The sequence below is a fragment of the Ambystoma mexicanum genome, chromosome 13 (genome assembly GCF_040938575.1).
Source record: "Ambystoma mexicanum isolate Mex_15411 chromosome 13, UKY_AmexF1_1, whole genome shotgun sequence".
NCBI classification, from domain to species: domain Eukaryota; kingdom Metazoa; phylum Chordata; class Amphibia; order Caudata; family Ambystomatidae; genus Ambystoma; species Ambystoma mexicanum.
The window spans coordinates 257,552,941-257,577,061 of NC_090938.1; the positions used below are offsets into that span (position 1 = coordinate 257,552,941).

General features: G+C 47.4%; 1 protein-coding gene across 5 annotated transcripts in view; it reads right to left on the minus strand.

Annotated features, from left to right (window-relative positions):
* LOC138521162 (zinc finger protein 510-like) overlaps positions 1 to 24,121 on the minus strand; it is a 392,105-nt gene that overhangs the window by 110,008 nt on the left and 257,976 nt on the right. For 3 of the 5 annotated variants that reach the window (XM_069633749.1, XM_069633750.1, XM_069633747.1), the window contains exons 4-5: positions 22,666 to 22,779; positions 21,185 to 21,292 (exon numbers count right to left, since the gene is read on the minus strand). In XM_069633749.1, the coding sequence (XP_069489850.1) occupies positions 21,185 to 21,292; positions 22,666 to 22,779 (222 nt within the window). The remainder of the gene's footprint in view (positions 1 to 21,184; positions 21,293 to 22,665; positions 22,780 to 24,121) is intronic. The other 2 variants (XM_069633751.1, XM_069633748.1) reach the window with 1 other exon arrangement.

The following is a 24,121-nucleotide window of genomic DNA, read 5'->3' on the forward strand; positions in this document are numbered from 1 at the left end:
CTGGGAGACCAGGAAACGGCTCGGGAGGCAGCAGGGACGCGCACTGCGTCTATGGTAGATGGCTTTGTTCAATATTTTGTGTGGATTTATGGGCATCATGCATCATAGAAGAATCAATTACACTGGTCAAATGTGCTTTAAAATCCATCCCACAAATGTTCTGAAAGTATGCACTCTAGCTATTCCCCAAAAAGGATGTTAATTTTAAGTCACGAATTGTGATTCATGAAAGTGAGACGCTTTTTCTTTGGTGCTAAAGTACTTTTTGCCCAGTCCAATACAGTTGCAGGGTTTGCCTTTTATTTAATTTAATTTTCCTCTATTGCATTTAAGCGCACAAACACCACAACTTAGCCTATTGGCTCTCAACATCAAGCGCAAAGAAGACAAACAAATATAAAATATTGAGAACAGACCCACTCCCAACAAGAACAAAACAATGGTTGAGGGATTTACCTACAGCATAACATGCTTTAAGTTGAGCAGCACCACTTGAAAGCAGGTGGAGTTGGTGTGATGTGCCAGTTGCCAAGGATTGGGGGTAGTGCTAACCAAATAATTGACGTTTTGATAACTCCACCTCTCCCCACTAAGAGACTAACCAGCTCTCTCCCCTATCACAGCCCAACACCAGCACCACATCACAGTAGGTCAAGTGGTTCATGCTTCCACCTGTTGTCTTTTTGGTTCTAGGTGTGTCCTTAGTTTGAATATACATTGGTTTGAACATTTTATACATTTTATTACAAACTATTTGAACTATGTATAAAATGCTGTTACTTTAATTTTGAAATTTCATTTATTTTTCTACTTTTCTCTTTTAAAAGAAAATTTGTTTTATGGTTGCTTTTCTAGCTCCGCCCCTCTGATCCTCATGGCCCCAATGTCAAAATGATGTTCCCAAAACACTTACCTCCAACCCCATTCTATTCCCTGCAGCCATGTATCATTTTCAGGTTTGGCAAGAGGCAGCCTGCCCTCTGCCAGACCTTTTCAGGCAGATATTGAGTGTAAGGCGGTTCTGTAAATGGGCCGGTTCAAAGCAGCCCTCAGGACCCGTACTTCACATTAATTGGCACCACTCAGGACTAGGACATTATCAAACTTAAGGAGAGTAACAGTACTCAAGGATGCGTAAAGGAGTAAATTAAATAGTCTTTGTAGGGAAAGCTGTGCCTGTTACCTCCTCCCTCTCACCCATTTGCAGTGTCCCATTATCATGTCACTTTCCCACACTCCCTGCATAACAAAAGGAGTGCTGAACACGAGGGCCTTGCATTTACTTTTTAACCTTTTTTTTTGTTGTTCTCAGCAGGGATCTGCGCTCGTCTCCAATGTTCCAAATCTATTCATATCGCTCTATTTGAACATGTCCAGCAGTCTTATTTTGTGAGGGCACCATTGTTCCATATAGTCACTCTGTAGATAGTCTAGTACCGAACGCCAATCCGTTCCAAATTTCTGCCGTTCCCCTTGAATGTTATATGTGATACGTTACATTGTTATATGTGTCCACACTCTTTGAAGCCAGTCTACCGTCATAGGAGGCGACTTCTGCTTCCACCTTTGGGCTATAGCCAACCATGCAGCTATGAGGAGTCCCATAAAATTCTGTCTCTGTGTTTTTGTTAGCCGTTTCTCTCGAGGGTCCCACAGGCCACACATCCATACCTCTTCCCCCAGTCCCTCTGTACCTCCGAACATAGTTTGTATTTGTGATTTTATCTCGCCCCAGAACTGTTGGATGGCCGGGTAATCCTACAAGATATGTCTCCAATCCCCCTCGGCCCCGCATTCCCTCCAGCATTTATTTGGGGATGACTTATACATCTTATGGAGCCTTTCCGGTGTGTAGCGCCATTGAACCAGAATTTTCACCCACATTTCCCTTTTCCCTTTTGATGGACTTGCCATTTCTTCCTTTTGGGCGTTTAAGAATGTATAAGTGTCTGAGACAAATTTTCTGGTGCTTGTATGTGTCATAATATAAGTCACGAACAGGGTTCAGTCTCTTGTCGCTGCACACCTATTCTGTGGGGATCTCAACCAATGTGTTAGCTGTTCATATTTATACCTATCCGCCAGGTGATGCCTAGCTGGGTTTTGCAATCCTCAAACGTTCTGATTTCCTGATTCTTGTACATGTCCCCCACCTTATTGCAGCCGGCGGCTTCCCATTTCTGGAAGGAGCCCCTCTCCATGCCCGGGGGGAATTCCGGGTTATTAAACAGTGCCATAAAGGGGGCTGGGTCTTTTGACAAGGTCTCTTTTAGTGTGGCTTTATCCCAGACTTCCAGTGTCGCTTTCATTACTTCGCTAATTCGCACATTGGGGTGCCTGTCTTGTTTCCTTAGGCAAAGAAGGTGTCTCTGTTTGGTTGTCGCTACTGCTCCATCTTGGATGGCCCATATTTTCTGGGACGTTCCATCTCTCTAGTTCCCGTTTAATTTGATCGAATTGCTGGGGGTAGTTTGCACCGTAAAGTGTATTTATACTGCTTGTTAGTGTGATTCCTAGATATTTTACACCTTTATCTGGCACTTTTAGTTGTAGAGTCTTGGCCTGTGTTTGAATCCGCCTCTTGTCTCCCGCCAATATAAGTATTTCAGACTTTTGTCTATTTATTTTCAGCTCCGATACCAATCCGTACATCTCCATTTCCTGTAGGGTCACTAAAATATCATCTGCACATGCTGCTATTTTATGGGGGTGTCCTGCCATTTCTATCCCTTTTAGGTCTGGTAGGTCCCTTATTCGCTCCAAAAGCGGTTCCAGGAATATTGCGTATAGGACTGGTGAAAGGGGGCACCCCTGCTTTGTCCCTCTCTCTATCCTAACCTTATCAGATAGCCCTCCATTCACTGCCACCCATGCATTTGGTGACTTGTAGTTAGCCCGAATCAAGTTTATGAAAGTGTCCCCCATGCCCATCTTCCCCAGGATGCGGAATAACAGCGACCACTTGATGCAGTCGAACGCTTTCTCCGCGTCTAATTCTAGTATTATTGCTGGTGTGTTTGTTATCCCTGTTTTTTCTACCAGGTGCATTATTCTTCTGACATTATCGTGGGTTTGTCTTTTTGGGATGAATCCCGACTGATCTTGATGGGATCAGTTTCGGGAGGACCGGTGTGAGTCTGTTAGCTAATATTTCTGTATATAATTTTGCATCCAGATTTATTAGCGCAATCGGGCAATAGGAGCTGGGAAGTGTAGGATCCTTTCCCTGTTTATGGAAGACCAGTATTTTCACTTTGTTCATGGATTGAGTTATATTGCCCTTACCTTTAAATAATTAAATAATTCTGTAAGAATTGGTGCTAGCTCATCCTTGTATTTTTATAGAACAGAGCTGTATATCCGTCCGGGCCCGGAGCCTTATTTTTGGGGAGTCCTTGGATCGCTATCCTCACCTCGTCTTCTGTGATTGGGTTGTCTAGGTTTTGTTTCTCTTCCTCTGAGATCATCGGGAGGGTGATTTCATCTGGGAATGCTCCCGGTTTCCCCTCATCTGGATGGTCCGAGGAGTATAGCTTCTGGTAATAGCCCTTAAATATGTCCCCTAAGTCTGTCGTTTGGGTCTTAGTTTGCCCCTTGTCGTCTATTAATGCTTTTACTGATTGGTTATGCTGTTTTTCTTTTAGCTGCCTGGCCTGGAGTTTGTCTGCTTTGTTAGCCTTGACATAGTACCAATGTTTGAAATGTATTAAGCTCCTCTCCGCTCTTTTAGTTCGGATGGATTCTTCTGTGTGTCTCATGGCTTTCCTTATTTTAGTCAAGTGGTTCCGGGTCATCTCTGCTTGGATTTCTGCTAATTTCCCACTCTAGTTCCTCTTCCCATATTCTATGCTGTTTATCCCTCTGTGCTTTGAGAGCTATGAAGTGCCCCCGTGTTACCACCTTAAACGCTTCCCATAAAGTTTCCCTAGACGTCTCTGGGATGTTATGCAAAACGTATTCCCTTATATGGTCCCCGATTGTGTTCCCCATAACTGGGTCTTGTACTATTTCCAGTAGGAGTTTCCATCTCCAGAGCCCCAATTGGTGGTGGTTTAGCTGTAGGCTCATCAAGAGGGGGGCGTGGTCAGATAGAGATATCGCCCCGATATCTGTGTGTTGGATCTTGCCCACCAGTCCCGTGGAGACCCATAGGTAGTCGATTCTGGACATTGTGCTGTGGACGTGAGAGAAATGAGTATAGCCCTTTTGGTTCCTTTTATCCCTCGCCAAACATCCACTAATGCCATGTTCCCCATTTTCTGTTTCAGGGCTTTTGATGGTGCTCCCTGTCCCTGTGGTCTGGCGCCTGATCTATCTTCAATGGGATTCCAGGCAATGTTAAAATCCCCCCACCCCAGGACCACCTCCCCTGTAGCGAAATGTTCCAATTTGTCCATGACATCCCTAATCCATCTTGACCCATGTTCGGAGCATATAGTGCTGCTAATGTCAGTGGGTACCTGTCCAGATGTATGTTCACAGAGATATCTTCCACGTTTGTCAGCGTGGGTGTCCCGTATCTGGATGTTCAGGGAGTTTTTGAATGCCATCAGGACCCCCGCCCTTTTGTCTTGTTCATTGGCCTGGATGATGTGATCATATCCCCTTAGATGTATTTTCCGCTTATCCTGCCTTTTTATGTGGGTTTCCTGAAACATTATAATATCATATTTCCCTTTGCTTAAGAAATATTACACTTTCTTCCTTTTCACTGGGTAGTTCAGCCCTCGGACGTTATATGTTAGGATTTTCATCCCCATTCTCCCCCGGTGTGGTATTTCTTCTGCTGTACTTTCTCTTGACTTTGTATCCTGGATTTATTTCCTTCCGGGTCTCCTCCCCTTCCTCCCCTTTCTGTCCCCCCCTGTTTTTGCATTCCCCTCCTTACCTCCCTTTCTCTCCCCCCCTACCCGCTTATCCCCCAACTTGCGGGTCTTCCCCTCCGCCCCCCTGAAACTGAGGAGGGATCTGGGTCCTGTATCCGCTCAGGCGTTGTGCCCTTCGTGGCATTCCCTCTATAAACTCAGGTATAACTTCGTGGGGGGTCCTAAACCCCACTTGGATTCTTCCAATGGCCCGCTATCTACCCCCCTACCGTCACCTGGATGTGGATTCTCGTTCTTTGCCAGAAGTAACGGGTTCAGGGTGCAAGTTCCTTGCAGCCGTGATCCTTTGATTCGCTTCTTTGGATCCCTGTGCTGTCACCCTATGGTCGTTCTTAATTCTTTTTTCTCAGCTGTCTGTTTTTCTTGTTTATCGTCTTCTATTCCAACTGGGTTCTCTGTGCGGGGGGGGGGGGCCATCTCTGCGATTTTCTGAGCCTCCTTCCCCTTTCTGTATGTTCATTATCTGTCGCCCTTCCTCGCACGTGATCCGCTGTTTCCCCGCCCACGTGAAAAGCAGCCCGAGCGAAAGATCCATTTGTATCTGATTTGTTTTGCTATATGTTCCTTCACCACTGGGCCCATCTCCCGCCGTTTCTGGAGTGTTGTCTGTGCCAGTTTCTGATATAAGTGGATATGCATCCCATTCATCCTGATGTGGTCCATGGTCCTTGCCCTACAAAGGATTTGCTCCTTTTTTTGAGTATGATGTTAGTGCGACCAACACATCGCGCGGGCGCGCACCTGGTTCTCCCATTCTGCGTGGGCCCACTTTGTGAATGATATCTATCGGGCTATCTCCTTCCTCTTCCGTTGCAAGGATGTCTTGAATGACCTGTTGTACTGCTGCTTTTAGATCTTTATCCTCCACAGATTCCACCATGTTATTAATCCTTATATTTGATTTCCGGGAGCGTTTTTCTAAATCCTCGCATTGGAGTTCCAAATTGTGTGCGATTTGTACTAGGTGCTCCTTCGTCTGCGCACCTTACTGTGTTTCTTCCTCAATATATTGTACAATTTTTTCCAAGGAGTCCGTTCGTTGCCCCAGGTTCTCCACTTCAGATTTTATTTTCTGTACCGCCTGCCTCAGATTGTTTTTCATGGCATCGAATTGGGTTTGTACTGTGGCCATGAATTGGGCCTGGAATTCTCCAAACCAAGCTTTCATGTCTTCCTTGGTGGCCATCTCCGAGTTCGGGACCCCACAATGCTGTGGAATTCTTGATCTTTGCCTTTTGGCTGTGTAGTGGGGTCCTTCCCCCACAATTGTTCCAGACTAGGTTCCTGTCTAGGTTGCGGAGTCTGTTGGGCCCCCTGTGCCTGGCACCCTCCAGATTCGGACATGTGTGCCGGCGATCACTGTCTGGCCTCGGGCCCCTGAGGATGTTGCGGGACCTTGGATTCCGTCTGCCCTCCTGATCCTTCCAGTCCTTCCCTCTAGACGAGTATCAACCTCCACTTGTTGGGAGTGTTCCCTGTGGGGAGGGCCTCTGATGCCTCCCACTCCCCGCGGCTGAGTGTTGGCATAGGGTGACGGTGTGGCTGTTGCTTCCGGTTGCCTGCATCCTACCTTAGGCCCTCATTCACTTGACCTGCTTGTGGAGGTCCCGGGAGCTGTTAGTCTGTCGGACCCGTTAGATGGTTAGGTGTGGGTTGCCCCTGCCGTGCCCCTCGCTAGTTCTCCGGCCCCCCTAGCACGGCCGTGTCTCAGTGTGCGTGTCGAGTGCCCAGCCCTGTGTTTCTGGCAGCACTGGTGGCTGTAATCTCTGATCGCCACTAAGCGGGGGGCGGGAGGGGTTTAGTGCACTCACCCCCGGAGCTTGGTCCTCCACACGGCCGCACTGTCCTTGGGTCCGCTTGCCTGCCATGTGCCTCTTATTCGGGACCCAGTGCCTGTGGATGTGTGCCTGCGCCCCCTCTTCTCTCTGGGGGCTACCTCACGTCTGTGCTCGAGTTCTTCTCCTTCCCCAGTCGTGGCGTCATTGCCTTTCCACACAGCACTTCGTTGTATGGATCTGGTCCTGGGAGCTGTCACCTACTACCTGTGCCCAGAGCTTCCGTACACAGCACTCCATTTGCTTGCCGTTGCTGCGGATGATGCGCATTCCTGTCTGACGTGTGTTACGCCCGGGATGCCTTCTCTGTGTTCGGGCTCCCCCCTTCTTTCAGGGTGCTCCGGGAGACAGCTTCTTCCTCCCCCCGATCCGCTCCTGCTGTACGCGAGTGCCTCTTGCTCTGCTTCCATTCGTGGCGTGGGGGGGGGCCGTGCCCCTTCCTCTTGGCTGCACTTTAAATCGGGAGTCTGGGGTGTACGGAATCTCTGTGCACGGCTTCAGTGCCTTCCTCACTTGCGGGTCTGCCGCATTCACTGCCGTGATTTCACCTGAGTCCCGCTCGATTTCCGACGCCCCTTCTGCTTTCTTACCGTGCATCCTTACACCCTTTGCTCGAAGGGAGAATCCGCTTTATTGTTCTTCTCTGTTGACGCGGCCCGGGGGGGGGGGAGACGGCGCGACGCTCAGGCACGTCTGCCCCTCGCGGCAGCCATCTTGGAATCCACCATGGAATTTTTAACTGAAAGCTCACACCCAAAGTTCCAGTTACCTTCCAGAAATGTACCTTCTTTCAAGACAACGCAAGTGAACCCAAAATAAAACTCCCTTTCAAAAATATGGTTACGTCCATGATTTAGGTTAGTTTGACAAACAAAAAGAAAGGGGTTGCTTTTAATGTGAAAATTGACATTTGCTTAACATCATGCTAATATTCTCCATTCCATTCAGGAGAAGCCAATCCAGTCCTGGTTTCAACTTTGCATTCTGGGTTTTGCAGTCCTGTATATCTCCAGGACTACAAGTCCTACAATGCAAAGTTAAAACCAGGAATTTACTTTTGACCCTCCAAATGGAATGGATAATTTTGGCACATAAGGGGCATAACAATACGCTGGACATTTGTGTCAAACAATTACTTCTGGAAGGTGTTGTGTCCTTATCACACAAATTCTTTTCTAGTGTGGTGAAAACTGAGATTTTTCAGGTTTGCATTATTTTGCATTCTGGAGCTTTAAGTCTTCCATTCAGGCCAAGGAAAATAAAGCTATAATGGTACTTGTTTGGCTGCACTTGCTTGTGTAAAACTGTATACATTGTCAGACTGCTCTACTACACATGTGTGCACTTTGCAATTACATGCTATACAATTGTAGCTCTTGGAACGCCTAAATATGTGTACTATCTAGATCTTGGGAGGCATGTGGTGGATAAGTGCCTAGGTTCAACAGTGGGTTTAAATCCTGGCTTCACTGCTTCGCCAAATAGTGTGTTCATGGTCAACTAATTTGATTGCACTGTGCCTTATCTTCAAAAATCTGAGAAAAGGCCTCTGTAACAATAGGGCAGATTTGAGACGGCCATTTTCCAATCTCCCTGAGTGGTAAAGGAGGTTTAACAATCACGTGTAAAACGTTTATGCTTGATTTTTTTATATCTGAATTCTTACTCAAGGGGATTTTCTAGTTTATGACAAGTTTGGGTGAGGCCACCAAACAAGTGTACATTCCTGCCACACACTGGCATAACAGGGGGTCCCGGCATCTCAACGCAGTGCAGGGTGGGGGGAGGGGTCTGCCATGCTTCAGAAAGAAATATTTTCTTTCTGAAGTCAGGGTAAATGCGCTATGACTTCATAAAGAAAGTGTTTCTTTTTTTAAGTCAAATCATTTCTTTGGAAAGAAGATGTCCTTGATTCATATGTGAAGTCAGAGTGCATGTGCTCCGACTTCAGAAAGAAATGAATTCATTTCTGAAGTCAGAGCGCAATGCACTTTGACTTAAAAAAAAAACCCTTCCTGCGCATGGTGCTCTGGCCACACTGCACACGACAGGAACCAGTAAGCTATCCCTGCATCCTGTCTGCATGTTGAAGGCTGCAGCAGAGGAGCCAGCTGCCGCAGCAGCAAAAAGAAACCTTTGGGGAAAACTGATTTGGGTGCGGAGCAGGTAAGAAAATAAATAGTTTTAAGTGTGTGTGTGTGCGCATGCATGTAAGGGTATGTTATGTATTATGTACTGTGTACATGAGTGCATGATGTATGGGTAACTGGGTGCGTGTGTGAATGAGTGTACGCATGTGTTTGAGCTAATTTTGGTGGGTCCGGGCTGAAAGGTAGGGTGCGCTACTACAACTTGTTTTAATGGGCATCATCCATGATAAAGCAAGCAGGTTATGTGGCTAGACTGGTATTTTGGTGCTGCCAGTCTAGCCTTTTTGTACTGTCAGATGAAATATTTGAATGGCTATTTATAATAAAGCAAGCATGATATGACATGACATGCATTACCCACCTTAATAGCATTTCTGATGATTGTATCTGCTTAGATTCTCATGCTGTGCATATATTCCGACAACTAGTGGAAATCGCTGAGTATTGCATCTTTCTTTCGAACATCGAAAGGGGACGTCGACATGGGTGTGACTGTAACACTATTCCTAACGCGACGTGTAGTGTACCCAAAATCCCTCATGCATCGAGGTCCCTCTGGTTGTGTTTTTTCTACCGGGAGGGAGCCTTCTAGTCAGCATGAACGAGTACAGAAGAGATAAGGTGTAAGAGGTCTATGTTCCTTCTACTCCACGAGGGGAGGAAAGGTTGGCGCATGTGAATCCAAGCAAATACAATAATCAGAAATGCTATTACAGTGAGTAATGCATGTCTTCTGATGTTTGTGAATCTGCTTAGAATCACATGCTGTGCAGATTCGCGAGCAGTACCCAGAGATGATGGTGGGATGTGAGAAGGAACAGTAGCAAAGAGATGTCTTAGCACCACTTGTCCCACCTGAGAATCAGACCTAGAGTGTGTATCTAGGCAGTAGTGTTGTGTAAAGGTGTGTACAGAACTCCAGGCTGCTGCTTTACAAATGGAATCAAGAGGAACATTTGCAATGAATACTATGGTAGCCCCCGTGCCCCGAATAGAGTGTGCTCTAGGCGTGAAGGGTAAATCTCCCTTGGCAAGAGTGTAACACAGTGTGATGCAGTTTACGATCCACTTGGAGATACCCGATTTAGAGACAGGGTCCCCTTCTCTACTAGCTGCCACTTAAACAAAGAACTGATTTGTTTTTCTTAGTGGGTTTGTTTTTTCCAGATAGTCGATAACCGCTCTCCTTACATCCAGTGTGTGGAGGCTTCTTTCTGCCGCGTTAGTGGGGTTCTGGAAAAAGGTGGGTAGTTCTATGGACTGGTTTAAATGGAGCTTAAGAGATAAATGTAGGTGCATTGGTTCAAAAGGAGGCCCCATTAGTCTGGTAAGAACAACATCCAGGTTCCACCCGGGAGCTGGGTTAGAAATAGGGGGATAACGTCTCTTTACCCTTTCCATAAAGGCTTTAATTACAGGACTTTTCCACCATGAGACCTTGCTCTGGGACGTGGTGTATTTCCGAAAGCGCGGCTAAGTGGATCTTTAGAGAATTGAAAACCAGTCCTGAATCTAACAGGTGGGTTAGGTACAGGACGATATCTTTAGGTGAGCATTCAATAGGATTGATGCCATTATACCAGATGACCAAGCGCTTCCATTTGCTGGAGTATCAATGCCTGGTGTTAGGTTTCTGTGCTTCTCAGATTATGTCCATACATCTTTCAGGGAGATGGAGGTGCCCCGAACTCTTTGACCTCAGGAGCCAGGCTGCTAAATTGAGAGTTTGAGGGCATGGATGTAGAGTTTCCCCCTAGTCTTGAGACAGCATGTTGTACGGGCACAGTATGTTAGGGAGAATTCTCAGAAATTTGCTAATTCCCTCCACCTTAGAGACCCCCAGCAACTTTGCTGGATTTTGATGACTTGAGTTGTTTAACCGGGAGAGAGTGAGACCCTTTTTCCCACCCTCTCATGTATTTTAATGTGATTTCTGAGCTTTGTGTTTCTTTTGGTTATGGAGCCTGACAAACTCCATAGGCATCATCTTTTACATTGTGTCACACAGCACCTTCAGTGCAGTGGCACAGGGAAGTCTTTCAGATTTCCCAAAGGTTTACATACCTTCTCTGGGATAAACTACTGTTTCCCAGAGCAGATAAGTGAAATTGACTTTACTTACAATTGTAACTTTCTAGACCCAGCACACAGTATCTTCCAATAGGGTGCTGGAGGGGTTACCTAGTATCCCCTTGTCTAGCTTCTCAAGTAACATATTTATGTTACCCTTTCCTCACTGAATGGCTGGTGGCAGTGGTTTCATTTTAACTACCATGGTGTGCATTTACCGCAGGCTGAGTTCACAGCTGCAGTAAAGCACCCAAAGGTGCCATTTTTGTCAAAAAGGCCTGGTCTTCTTTTTTCGCCATTTCTTTGTGGAAAGGTCCTTCTTGAGATTTACTCTGCGCGCCAAACCAGGTTTGGTCCTATTGTTCGCTTTGCCTTTGGCGGGATTCACGAGTGAAGCCTGCCTCAGACTCCAGGGTGTCTGGGATAGGCAGTAAGGGAGGGAGGTGCCATAAACTCCCTGTGCTTAGTCTCCTAGGACGCCCAAATGCACTCTGTAGTGATTGGCCGGCTGACTGTCCGGCAAGGATAGCACCCTGCTGGGTGACTGACAGCTAGGCTGAAATGAATGGGAGAGAACTGAATAAAAGGCAAGGCTTTTGGCTTGGAAGGCAGAGTCGACCACTGGACGAACGAACCGAAGAAGAACTTGAAGAGGACACCTGCTGCAACTCCTGGACCGTTGGTTTGCCCGGTGAAGCCCTGTTGCTGTGCTGAAACTCCAAAATTCGTATCGACAGAGAAGCCCCTGCAAGGACGACTTCTGCCCTTGAGTTGGTGGGACCAATCAACTCCAAAGTAAGCCACCTGGACATCCTTCTCGAAGCTGGTTGAATTTCCACAGAGGTGCTGCTGGAAACCGTACAGTCAGATTGTGTGCGTTGCTTTTAAGGTGGCCTAGAGCTCCAGGAAGTTCCTCCAGACTCCCAGGAATCAGGACTGATCGAGCCAGAGCCCAGAGCCCCCTCAACAGAGTGCGCACCCCAGAAGCAAGGAAAGCCCATCTTGACAGCCAGGAACCGCAGTGTTGCTATTTGCGGTAGACGCGAGGAGCTGAAACACTGAACAGTCATTGATTTGAAGATTGCCGGTTGCGAGTGCCGACCGTCTCATTGCAGTGCAGGAGTCCCCAGAAGTTCTCCCTCTTGTCCCCACGACTGAGGCCCGGGAACAGTGAGATCTGCAGAGCTGCACAGGAAAAGAAGTCATCTGCTGCACGGTTTCCAGTCATTTGGTCGACAGACAAATGGTCGACAGACAAATGGTCGATGCAATTTGGTCGAAAGACAAATGGTCGAATTTTTTTTTAATTTATATATGTATTTTTCAGGTTTTCGTTTAAGAAAAAAAGGGGTTTTTTTTAGCAAAAAAGGGGTTGGGGGGGACCCCACCAAAAAAAACAACAAAAAAAAAAGTGAAAATACAAAAGAAAAAATCTACCATTGGTCTTTCGACCAAATTGCGTCAACCATTTGTCCTGTCGACCATTTATTTTCGACCAAATGACCTGTAACCCTGCTGCACTTTTTCTTCAATTCAAAGGTACTGTACAAAGTCTGTACAAAGTCTGAGAGAACTTACCTCTTGCTGTAGAGTTGCTTGCATCTTCTACCACTCACAAGTCTAACGGCTTGTGGCCCTACATTTGATTCTTCTTTTCTTCAAAGACTTCTAAAACATTGTGCAAATACTTTTCTACTTACCTACCAGAGGTGCTTCATCCTATATAAGACTTTTTCCCATTGACTTTGGCCTAGTCTATTATAATGAATGACTCTACTGTGGGGATCCGAAAGTATTTGCCTGCTTAAGAATATTTGTGGTCTCTTGTTGTTCTAATAATCGTTTCCTTTTACCAACTTATAACAGTACTCTAAACGCAAACAGTAAGATATTAAGATCCCCAGCACCCTAGCTATTGAAGTCACCTGAGGGTGTAGGTTGTGTCTGTGGGCCATCCCAAAAGGGTCTTTACTGATTTAGAAACTAAGAGAGTGTAATCTATTGAAGTGTATTTGTGTGTTACTATTATATTGCTCCCTTCTGAAGAAGGCTTATGCTAACTGACTGATAAATACATTAATAATTGTTTATTCAAGACACCTTGTGTGTAAGTGTTTAGTTGAATACTTGTCACTGTGAATCTCTGTGTAACTCCCCTACATCTCACATTGACCCCTCTTGAGATAAGCCTGGCTGCTCAACACACTACCAAAACTGTAGTACAAGCTTATACCAAAGTCAGAGTTGTTTGTAGTGTTCCCAGAGGGTACTGCATACAAACTTTGCCTAACACGGCAGCTTCCTGAGATGGGAGACTGACATTGCCATGAGACGGGAGAACCAAGGCTGTCAAGCCCACGCAAAGGCCACCAGAATCATCCCGGCTGGCTCTTGGTGCATCCTGTGCACTATTCTGTTGAGCAGGGGAATCGGGGGAAAAGCGTAGACAAATTTTCCAGACCATGTTATCCAAAGACCGTTCCCCTTGGAGCGGTTCTGACGGTACCTGGAGGTGTAATATGGGCATTGGGCGTTCTCCAGAGTGGCGAATAAGTCGATCTCTGAGAAGCCCCATTCTGGGAAGACCTTGAGTACAATGTCCTCCTGTAGCCGCCACTTGTGCTCTACGGGTAGGGGGGAATTCTCTGCGGAGTACGTCCGCCAGAAGATTGAGTTCTACTGGAACATGTTGTGAAAGGAGGAACATTTTGTGTTTGACAGCCCACTCCCATATGTTCAGGACAGATGGACAGCCCTAGAGACTGAGTGACCCCTTGTTTGTTTTGTCCGTGAGGACTAGGACAGTCTTCCCCTGGAGGTGTGTCTGGAAGGCCTTCAGGGCCTTGAACACTGCTAGCAGTTCCAACACATGCCATGCACTGTCTGTTGAAGGAGGTGAGCTCCCCACGCTGTCAGAGATGCGTCTGTGGTGGCTTCTACTGCGGGGGTGGTTAAGGTTTTCCCCTGAAGGTTTACCTTGACCACCACTGCAGAGACTGAACGAGGGCTGCCGAGACAACCACTAGATCGTCTCACTGGCCGCTGGCCTGACACCATTGGCTCGAGAGCCACTGTTGCATGGGGGGCATGCGCAGACGAGCGTGAAGAACTAGGTAGACGCAGGAAGCAATCATCCAACAGTCGCATGGCTTTGCGTATGGTCACCTGATGACTGGCTACATAGTGAGGTATCTGGAACAGCATGTTTTGAACCCTCTCGTTGGAGGGAAAGACATGGCTGTCTTTAGTCCGAATTAGAGCCCCCAGAAATTGTTTGACTTGATTGGGGTTTAGACTGGATTTTTTTATTGTTGATAGAGAAACGTAGGTTGAAGAGGAGATCTACCGACTTCTGTGTATTTGTTTGACATGTTCCGTACGAATACCCTGTTAGGAGCCAGTCATCGAGGTAAGGATAGCCTGGGGTGAACTGCCTGAGCTGGTGAGCAGCTACTACCACCAGTACCTTTGTGAATACCCAGGAGCAAAGCTCAGCGGCAATGTGCAAGCCTTGGAAGCAAGACGACACGAAGCAACACAGGTTCGATCCCCGTTCCGCGCTTAGAAACCTCTGGGTATTAAGCGAGTTATAAATAACCTATCATATCATATCATATACCCGTGGCGCTGAACTGATAGTGGGTGTCCTATCATGAACCTGAGGTACTTTCTGTGTGTTGGCAACATTGAAATATGAAGTATGCATCTTTCATGTCCAATGTGGCCATGTTATCCCCCTGCTGCAGCAGTGGGATTACCTCCTGCAGTGTTGTCATCCTGAATTTTTGAGGTTTGACATACCTGTCCGTCGGGCGCATGTCTAAAACAGGGTGCATTGTGAGATCCTTTTTGGGTACAAGGAAGTACACTGAATAAATATCCTTCTTTACCTGGAGAATGGGGCCGACTTCTATGGCGCCCTTTTCCAGCAGGACCTGAACCTCTTCCAGCAGGATGGGCAGGTGTTCAGGTGACAGTCGTCTGCTTCTTGGTGGGTGGTATCGAGGTGGCCAGAGGAACTCGATGCATTAGCCATGGGCTATGGTCTTTATCACCCACTGGTCTGATGTGATCCCCTCCCAGGAGTGGATGAATGACAAGCGACCCACGACCAGGGAAGCGTGGGAGGGGACACGAACCAGCGAGTCACTTTGAGGTGGAGGCCGAGGAGCCTCGGGGAGTAGAGTTCCTGCCTCTACCCTTGCCCCTATGAGGGCCTCTTCGTTGGTATTGCCTTGGCCGGAGGACCAGGGGGTACTTCCTGAGCCATATTGTCCATGGGGAGGGCAGGAGAAAGATTGCCCACTAAAGGACCAGCGTGAGTTAGAGCCTCCACGCTGGTGGAAGGGCTTAGCCGTGATCTGGCTGAGCGACGTTGGTGTTTCGTGTTATTTTTTCACAGTCTCCAGGGCGTCATCAACAGCATTCCCAAAAAGGTTGGAGTCCTCAACTGTTTTGTTGATCAGAGAGGCCCGAGTCTCGGGTTTAAAGGTGGAGTTCTTTAACCAGGTGTGTCTTTTAAGTAATGACCCCTGGGCTAGGGTGCGTCCAGTGGTCTCAGCAGAGTCCAGAGTGTTCTTCAATATGCTATGGGTAACATGTCTGCCCACAGCCACAACCGCCAGCAGGCGTGATCGGGTGGGCTCTGGGACGTCTTGAAGGCTGTCTGGGACTAGACCTCATTGGACATTGCTGTAACTTGCCAGGAGAGTGGTATTGTTTGTGATCCTAGTAGAGTAGGCTGCAGCGGCGGTGACCCGTTTACCCAGGGCATAAAGCTTTTTACAGTCTTTGTCTGGAGGGACTTCCGCCGAGGACAGTGGAACCCCCCACCCTTTTCCAAGTGGTAGTAACCACCAAGGAGTCCGATGTAGCATGACCCCTTATGCACAGTGGGTCAGAAGGTGATGGGTAAAATAATTTTTCAACCCACCGCCCGTGTGAGAGACGGCGACAGCAAGGAAGGTGCCAGGCGCCTCTTTATAGATTTCAGTAGGGGGATGCCTTGACTAGTCAGAGGCTTCTCCTTGAGAATATCCCTCAACATCGTCTGAGTCTGCAGCTGCCTCATGTGTTGCAATCTGGAAATGATCGGCTGCTCTTTTTTAAATAGCATTAAACAACATCTGGTCGTCAACATGTGACGAATCCCTCTGTGATATGATATATGATATGATATGATATGGCATTTGTAACGCGCCTATACACAAGTGTTTCAAGGCGCAACGAGGCGGGGGGGGGGGGACAAGGGGAGACAGATAACGATCCTACTAGGCCAGGTGTCATTCAGATTGCGCAAGTGCAAGGGTAGAGGGGAATGGGAAAAGTGCAAGGGAAGGGGAGAGAGGAAAGTGCAGTACATGGTTAGTAGAATACAAGATAAATAATAGGGCCAGCTGGTGGCAAGTGCAAGGTAAGTGCCGGGAGAAGGGGTTGTAGGAAACAGACAGTCCCGTAGTGCAGGTAGGCAGTGCAGGGAAGAGTGTCTGGGCCAAGGACTGAGATCGGTGAGTGGCCCAGTTGCAGATTCAGTGCAGGTTCAGTGATTTTAGCAGGGGAGAGAGGGAGAGAAAGCAGAGGCAAAGAGGAAGGTTTTGAGGTGCTTCCGGACCGGAGATGGTTCTCCTCAAGTTTCAGGGAGGCAGGAAGGCTGTTCCAGAGGGAGGCCCCTGCTGCGGAGAGAGATCTACTCCCAACCCGTTGCTTGGAGAAGCGGCTGACCCTGAGGTAGTTGGAGGTGGATGAGCGAAGAGCTTGAGAAGGAAGATATTTGGGAAGAGAGAGTTGAAGGTATTTTGGCCCAAGGCCCCAGAAGGCCTTGTGGACAATGCAGAGGGTTTTGAACTTAATCCTCGCATCACTGGGAGCCAGTGTAGTGTTTCAGTCCTGGAGAGATACGGTCCCTGGGCTTGAGGCCAAGGACAAGTCTCGCAGTCCTGTTCTGGATGAGTTGTAAAGGGCAAAGAGTAGAGGCAGGAAGATCCCTCCCCTCCAATCTACTCGCGTCATGACCTTCGGAATTTTGACGCCACCCTCTTTTCTGACACTTGTTCAGCTTCTTTTCCATCTCCCCATGACTTTGCTCTACTCTCTGAGGACGATGCTCTCTCTTCCCTTTCCTCTTCTATCTCCACTGCCCTAGATCAACTTTACCCTCTTTCTGTCTTTCGTCCTACTCGGAAGCCTTCCCAACCCTGGCTTACCTCCCATCTCTGTTCTATGGGGCGCCTTCTCCGGCGGTTAGAGAGACTCTGGCTCAAAACTCCCTCGCTTTCAAATCAAACTGATCCCTCGACCAACTCCACACTCTCTCCTTCTGACTTCGCCAATTTTTTCTCCTCCAAAATCCTCACACTCCGGCAAAAAATTAACTCCCTCTCTGACTTCCCCTCTCCTCCTCCCCCCTCTCCTCCCTCTTCTACTATGTCCATCTTCTCACCTGTTTCCCCCTCTGAAGTCTCCTCCCTTCTATCCAAAGCCCACCCCACGTCCGCCCCCTCTGACCCTCTCCCCTCTGTTCTCATCCCCAAGATCTACCCTCTTCTTATCCCTTACCTTACCACCTTCTTCAACTCCTGCCTCTCCTCATCAACCTTTCCCTCTACGTTCAAATACGCAACGATTATTCCTATTCTAAAGAAACCCTCTGCCGATCCACTTCTCACTGCTAATTACAGACCTATATCTCTTCTACCTTTCCTTTCTAAGCTTCTTGAGCGCATACCCTAATCTCAACTCTCATCCTTTGTTACTTCTTCCTCTCTCCTTCCTCCCTTCCAATCTGGCTTCCGTCCCAAACATTCCACTGAAACTGCTCTCACCTCTATCCTTAACTCCCTCCTCTCTGCTCGTCATGCTAAGCAATCCTCTATCCTTATTCTACTTGATCTCTCTGCAGCTTTTGACACTGTCGACCATCCACTCCTACTCCATACTCTTTCCTCCTTCGGATTTAAAGGCCCTGTTTTAGAATGGCTATCCTCCTACCTCTCCTCCCGTTCCTTTGCTGTTTCGTGGGGAGGCCAGTCCTCTCCTTCTTTTCCTCTTATCTACGGTGTTCCTCAAGTCTCTGTACTTGTTCCTTTCCTTTTCTCTCTTTACACCTCTCTTATTGCCCCGTCACATCCTCGTTTAGCATTTCCCATCACTTCTATGCTGACGATACTCGACTCTTTCTTTCTTTCTCCTCCTTCACAACTGACCTCCACCTTAAACTCTCCTCCTGCCTCTCTGCCATCAAGAACTGGATGTCCTCCTGCTTTCTCTCTCTCAACACTGATAAAACCGACATCCTTTTCTTCCCCTCTAATTCTCTTCCCCCTTCCTCCCCTCCTCCATTCATTCACTTTCCTCCCTCTAATCTCCCGATTTCCCCCCAAGCTCGTAATCTAGGTGTTCTTTTTGATTCCTCTCTCACCTTCTCTCAACACATTTCACTCACCTCCCGCACCTGCAGATACCACCTCTACAATATACGCAAAATCTGTTCCTCCCTCACATTCCACGCCACCAAACTCCTCATTTCCTCTCTCATCTTCTCCCACCTCTTCTACTGCTCTTCTCTAATCTTTGGACTTCCCGCTTCTCAACCTGCCCCTCTTAAATCCATTTACCACTCTGCTGTTCGTACCCTCTGTCTCCTTACCTCCCGTGACTCCATCTCTTCCTCACTCTCGTACCTTGGCTGGCTACCTTTCCACTCACAGCTTAAATTCCACTTTCTCTGCCTTGTCTTTAAATCCCTCTATGGTCTTGCTCCTCCTCATCTCTCCTCCCTTCTCCCCATCCCGACCCCCTTCGCTCCGCTGACCATTTCCTCCTCACTGTTCCTCCTTCCCCCTGCGCTTCCTCCCGTTTCCACTCATTCCAACTCCTTGCACCTATGCACTGGAACTTGCTCCAACTTACAATCCGCTCTACTACGACCTTCGCCTCATTTCGCACTTCCCTTAAATCCCTCCTCCTCCATTCTCCGCCTTCAAAACTTCCCCTATCACCTGATTCCTCTCTCCCCGTTCCTACTCCTCTCCCTTCCTCTTCAACGTTCCCTCGCCCTGTCCAACTCCCTCTCCTTCCCCCACCTGTTCCCTCTCCGCTTTCTACCCCCCTCAGTTAATTGCTCTTTGCACTGTTTTGTTGAATGATTCAAGATGTAAATTTTGCTCCCATTGTTAAGTGTTATTGGTTTTTTGTAATCTGTTGTTCCATTGTACAGCGCCTTGGTGTACAGCGCTCTATAAATAAATAAATCAAATAAAGATTTAGATAGAGGCTGTTACAGTAGTCCAGCTTTTAGAGAACCAGGGCTCTGCAGACAGTGAGCTTCTGGGGGAAGGAGAGGAAAGGAAGGATACCTCTGAGGAGGTGTGTAGCTGGTAGTGTGACTTCTGTGGAGGCGAAGGAGGGGGATCTAGACAAATGATGTCCGGGTCAGGGGTATGTGTTGGTGATAGCCAAGAGCCCTGATCCCCCGCCTGATCTTGATCCCAGTCTGGGTCCTGATCACCTGTGTCTTGTGAAAAGGGATTAATGTCCTCATAGGTATCCTCCTGTATTAGGTCCTCTGGAACATCCAAGATATCCTCCTGGTGTCCCTGTGCAGAGATAGGGAATTTCTGCACTTTGTAAGGAATGGGGAAGGAGACCTCTTCCCTGGGCCTTTTGGGTGTAATGTACCTGGCATGTATTGTTCAAATCTCTCCCTAGTCCATAGGGAAGAGACAGAAGGGTCTGAAGGTAGAAGGGGTTGCCCAGAAGGGGGAGATTTTCCCAATCAGGCCTTAGAGAGAGGCTGGGGGGCGTCAGAATACTCCTCTTGGTGAGAGGGGGTGCCCTTGTGCTCTGTGGCTGCCGAAGTGATAGGCGCAAGGCTTTTACGGATTTCCGGCATTTGAATTGAAGGTCTTGACACACCCGAGGCCTTAGGTGCTTGTGTGCCCTTGGATGGTGTGTTGACAACGGTATGTTTTTTAGGGTGAACGCCTGTTCCAGAGGGATGCCCAGTCACATGCCGCGAAGGCGGTTGCATGGAGGGTGCCAAACCGCAACGTTCGGAAGGCGCCGATGAAATTTTCGGCAGCCCTGTTGGCGTTGTGCACTTTGACGACTCAGTCGAAGATGCCTTAGGGGTTGTGTGTTTTCTTTTTATATCCGTGGTGCGTGGGTGCCCTTGTTGCTGGGATGTGAACTCCCCATAACAGAGCCGGTGGCCTGTCTGTCGGGGATGGGCTTTTGGGAGCCTGCAGGCTCCGCTGAGAGGTCAATGGCTTCCAATTCTGAGCCATGACTTCTGAAGGATTCCTCGTTGCCCGAAGCAACAGCGCCAACGGAGGAAAGGTTTTCAGCCTGCATAGCGTAGGCTGCCCACCGTTTAGTACGCCTGTCTTTCAAGGTTGTCGGTCAAAAGAGCTTACAGCCCTTGCATGAGCGCTCGTCGTGGTCTTCGAGGAAGACACGGATTGCAACGGCGATGGGTGTCCTTCCAAGGAACTTGCCGGTACACGACGGACAACATTTAAAGTGCGTCCACTCCATAGCAGAGGGTAGCAGCAGCCAGACCAAGAAGAGAATGAGAGGGGTAAAGGAAATACATTCTTAGAGATGAATAAACACAGCGCCCCACTCTCCCTACTGTAAGGGCCTGGCCGGAGGGACGAGGACACACGGTTGACAGACATCGAGCAGTTGTAGATGGCTTCGGCAGCAGGAAACCCATGAGGCAGTCGTCGAGAATATTAGTCGGGAGACTAGACGACCATAGGTCGTGGAGACGAAAGTTAGTATCTAAAACTCTTGCGAGCTCTGCATAGGCGACCAACTAGGTTGGCGGAACAAACAATCTGAGGGACCCTGATAAATGAGGGATTTTGGGTACGCTACACATCACGTTGGGGATAGTGTTACAGTCGCGCCCATGTCGACGTCCCCTTTCGATCTTCGAAAGAAAGATGCAATACTCTGCGATTTCCACTAGATGTCAGACTATATGCACAGCATATTAAACATCAGAAGTGTTATTACCTGGCTAGATTGGAATTTGAGTGCAGCCAATCTAGCCATTTCTTACTGTGACATGGCATTTTTTTACTGGGCAGTTAAAATTAAGCAACCATGATGTTTTATCATCGGGGGGGGGGGGGGAGGGTGGCGTAATTACCACAGCATCACCGCCAAACTCAATGAGCTCCTAATGTTTTTTTTTTCTTCACTACCTCCCTTTTCACTTCCCTCTCCCACCTCTCACCTGTGGAAATCTTTATGTCTGCTTCTCTCTCAGAGCCAAGGCATCCCATACGATAAATATTGTCCTCCTCCTGAACACCGAAGGAAACTCTCTGTGTTATGGCCAGATCTTGAATAAAATAAACATAAAAATATGTAAATGGTAGACACTGCAATGCAGTCTGAGGGTTTTAACATTTCACATAAAGTGAAACTTTCTTTCGGTTCCAGCATCAATTGTACATTTTACAGTGGACAGGAGACTGAATGGTACAAGAATGTTATGTGATCTCCATCATGCGAAAGTGCCTTCCAACTTCTATTGTCATGTGCTATCTGACAGTGCAGTGCATAAAAATGGTGCTTGGGACCTGGACTTGTCTCCTCACCGCAGATCTCTTGCTAGCTGGCCTCAATCTGGTGCTCTTAAATTAATAATCCGTTTTCAGCACTGGTGATACACATTACCAACCTTAGGTGACAGTGCACCAGACAGTAAGCAAAGTGGAAACACTAAATATAAATTTGAAGCTGTGAGGTGATGTAACCCAGCAAACGTTTCTCTCCCACATGAGTATGTTGCTTATGTTGATTTGTAATCAGGTATGACAATGATGCTGGCAGGTTATGGATAACACCTTACACCACTGCTGAGCTGGAAATAGAGGACAAACTGAACAGCAGAGGTGAAAATTGCAAAGGTGGGCTAAAAGGTAACAGTCCATGGTATCACATAAGGCAAAGAGCTCAGGCAATGTATAGTTCCAGTGGCAACCTGACAGGACCTAACTTGGAAAGTCAAACAGTTTCAGAACGTTACACATAACACTCAATGTACTATTGTATGGCATTGATCCCTTTGATAGATCAATCTGTCTCTGTGCCAACTGTGGCAGTGCTGGATGCAGGGGACAGGTTATGGTAATTGATTTGCATTACACTACCATTTGGGGTCAAACCATGCTTTTCTACATTGCTTGCAGACTGCATGATAGTGCTCTATTTCATTACAATACTTTGCTTTAATCTCTTAACAACTAGAACTACTTGTAGCCCAGACGAAGTTACGTGAGAGACACGGCAAATCCTACCCATCGGGCACTGGGCAAAGCTCTAAATGGGAATGATTTGACTATTGAGGGCAACCCAAATGAACCCTTCAGTGCCCAGGTATTAACAGTATCCAGAAGGACCAGGCCAACCTATGTACCAGGATTCCTCTCAATGGCCAGGGACGGAATTTCTAAGGGAAATGGGAAGGTAAATGGGAAGCACTGCCTATGGAAGTGTTCCCATTTATTGATTTGAGCCAGAGGAGGGAAAATCACAATGAGACAGATGATTCAGAGAGCAAGTGCAACAACGTATGGGTAGAGGGCAGCCTAAACAAAATGGATGCCTTTTGTATCACGTCCACTGGCATCTTAAGACTTACATCCCCAGTCCTAATAACTGATTGACCCCTTTCTTTCCTACATCAAATAATCCATATGTTGCACCTACCTCCACTGTGACAATCATCAATGCTTTCTCTTCTATCTGCGTTGGAAGAATCCAAACAATATTGATTTTTATCCTGATTTATTATGAACATTTCATTAGAACCGATAGTCACACCTGTTGTGAAATAAAGACAATAAAAGCAGAGATTTTCAGTACACTTTGTCCTTAGTGATACGCCTTGAAAAAATGAATTATTCTTATGTAGATTTTTTTATTTGCCCATACAAGCATCTGAGAACATTTCCAATTTCCAAAAATATGCAATAATATTTTGAAATGTCAATTATACTGTTATGTTTTTAGACGTGTTCTCTCTATTCAAATTAGCATAAAAACGTTTAAACTGTATACACGTAAAGGTTACCAATTGTATAGACAATGGCTTAAAGAGGAAGAGGAACAGACAAATCAGACAATATCCAAAAGATGGCACATTGAAGACTGAATAAACCTTAGCCTAACTCTTCAGGGTAAAGACATGAACACTGTCCCACATCCATGCTAAGACATCCATTCTCTGTTCAGCATGCTGAAGATCTGAGTTTAGGAGATGCGGTTGAGAATTAGATTCACATATTTCAAAATCACTGGAATACTTGCTAGTCATACTGGGGCCAGACCAATCCTCTACCAGTCGCCCCAACATTCCTTGCCAGCACTTGCCTTCGGGCTCCCTCCCCCGGACTAGTCCTAACCTGGTACGCCCTGTCCACCGCACTCGTCCTGCCTTCCCCCTATCACCCCTGGCACTTGCCATTTTGCCCCCCCCAGCACTTACCCCACCTTCCTTTGGGCACCCCACTTCCGCACTTCTCCCTCTACCCCCCGTGCACTTACCACCTTGTCTAGCACTTGCATGGTAGGATTGTCACAATGCCAATATAACCGTTTATTGCTGTTCTACTTTCTTCCTATGCCCTGGAAACACTTGTGTATAGGTGCCAGACAAATGTTCAATGAATCATTAAATAAGTCATCTACAGGCCCAAAACCTGCCTCTCGCTGATCCAGTCTTGGTTGCCCAGTGCATACTTGAAGCTCAACCCCTCCTAGACCGAATTCCTACTTCTCACCAACAACAACAAACACCCGGACATACAGACCTGGCTATCAGGCATGAATCTGAGGGTTTCACACCCAAACTCACATCCTGCGCCAAGTCCCTCGGGTTCCACATCGACAAACACCTCTCCTTCAAGATAAACATGGCTAAGAAAACCTCAGACAGCTAGATATCAGCTCTCCCTCCTGTAAAAAGTCAAGTCCTTCCTCCCCCCAGACAGCTTTAGATCTTCTGTTCAAGCACAGCCTCCCGTCGTCATCCCTTGTGCCCCTGAGAAGTGCTCTACACGCGGCTGCACACCTCAGCAAGGGTCTACGCAGATACAACCACATCATTCCAGCCCTCATTGACCTTCACTGGCTCCCACTACATGCACAAATCACCTTCAAGTCT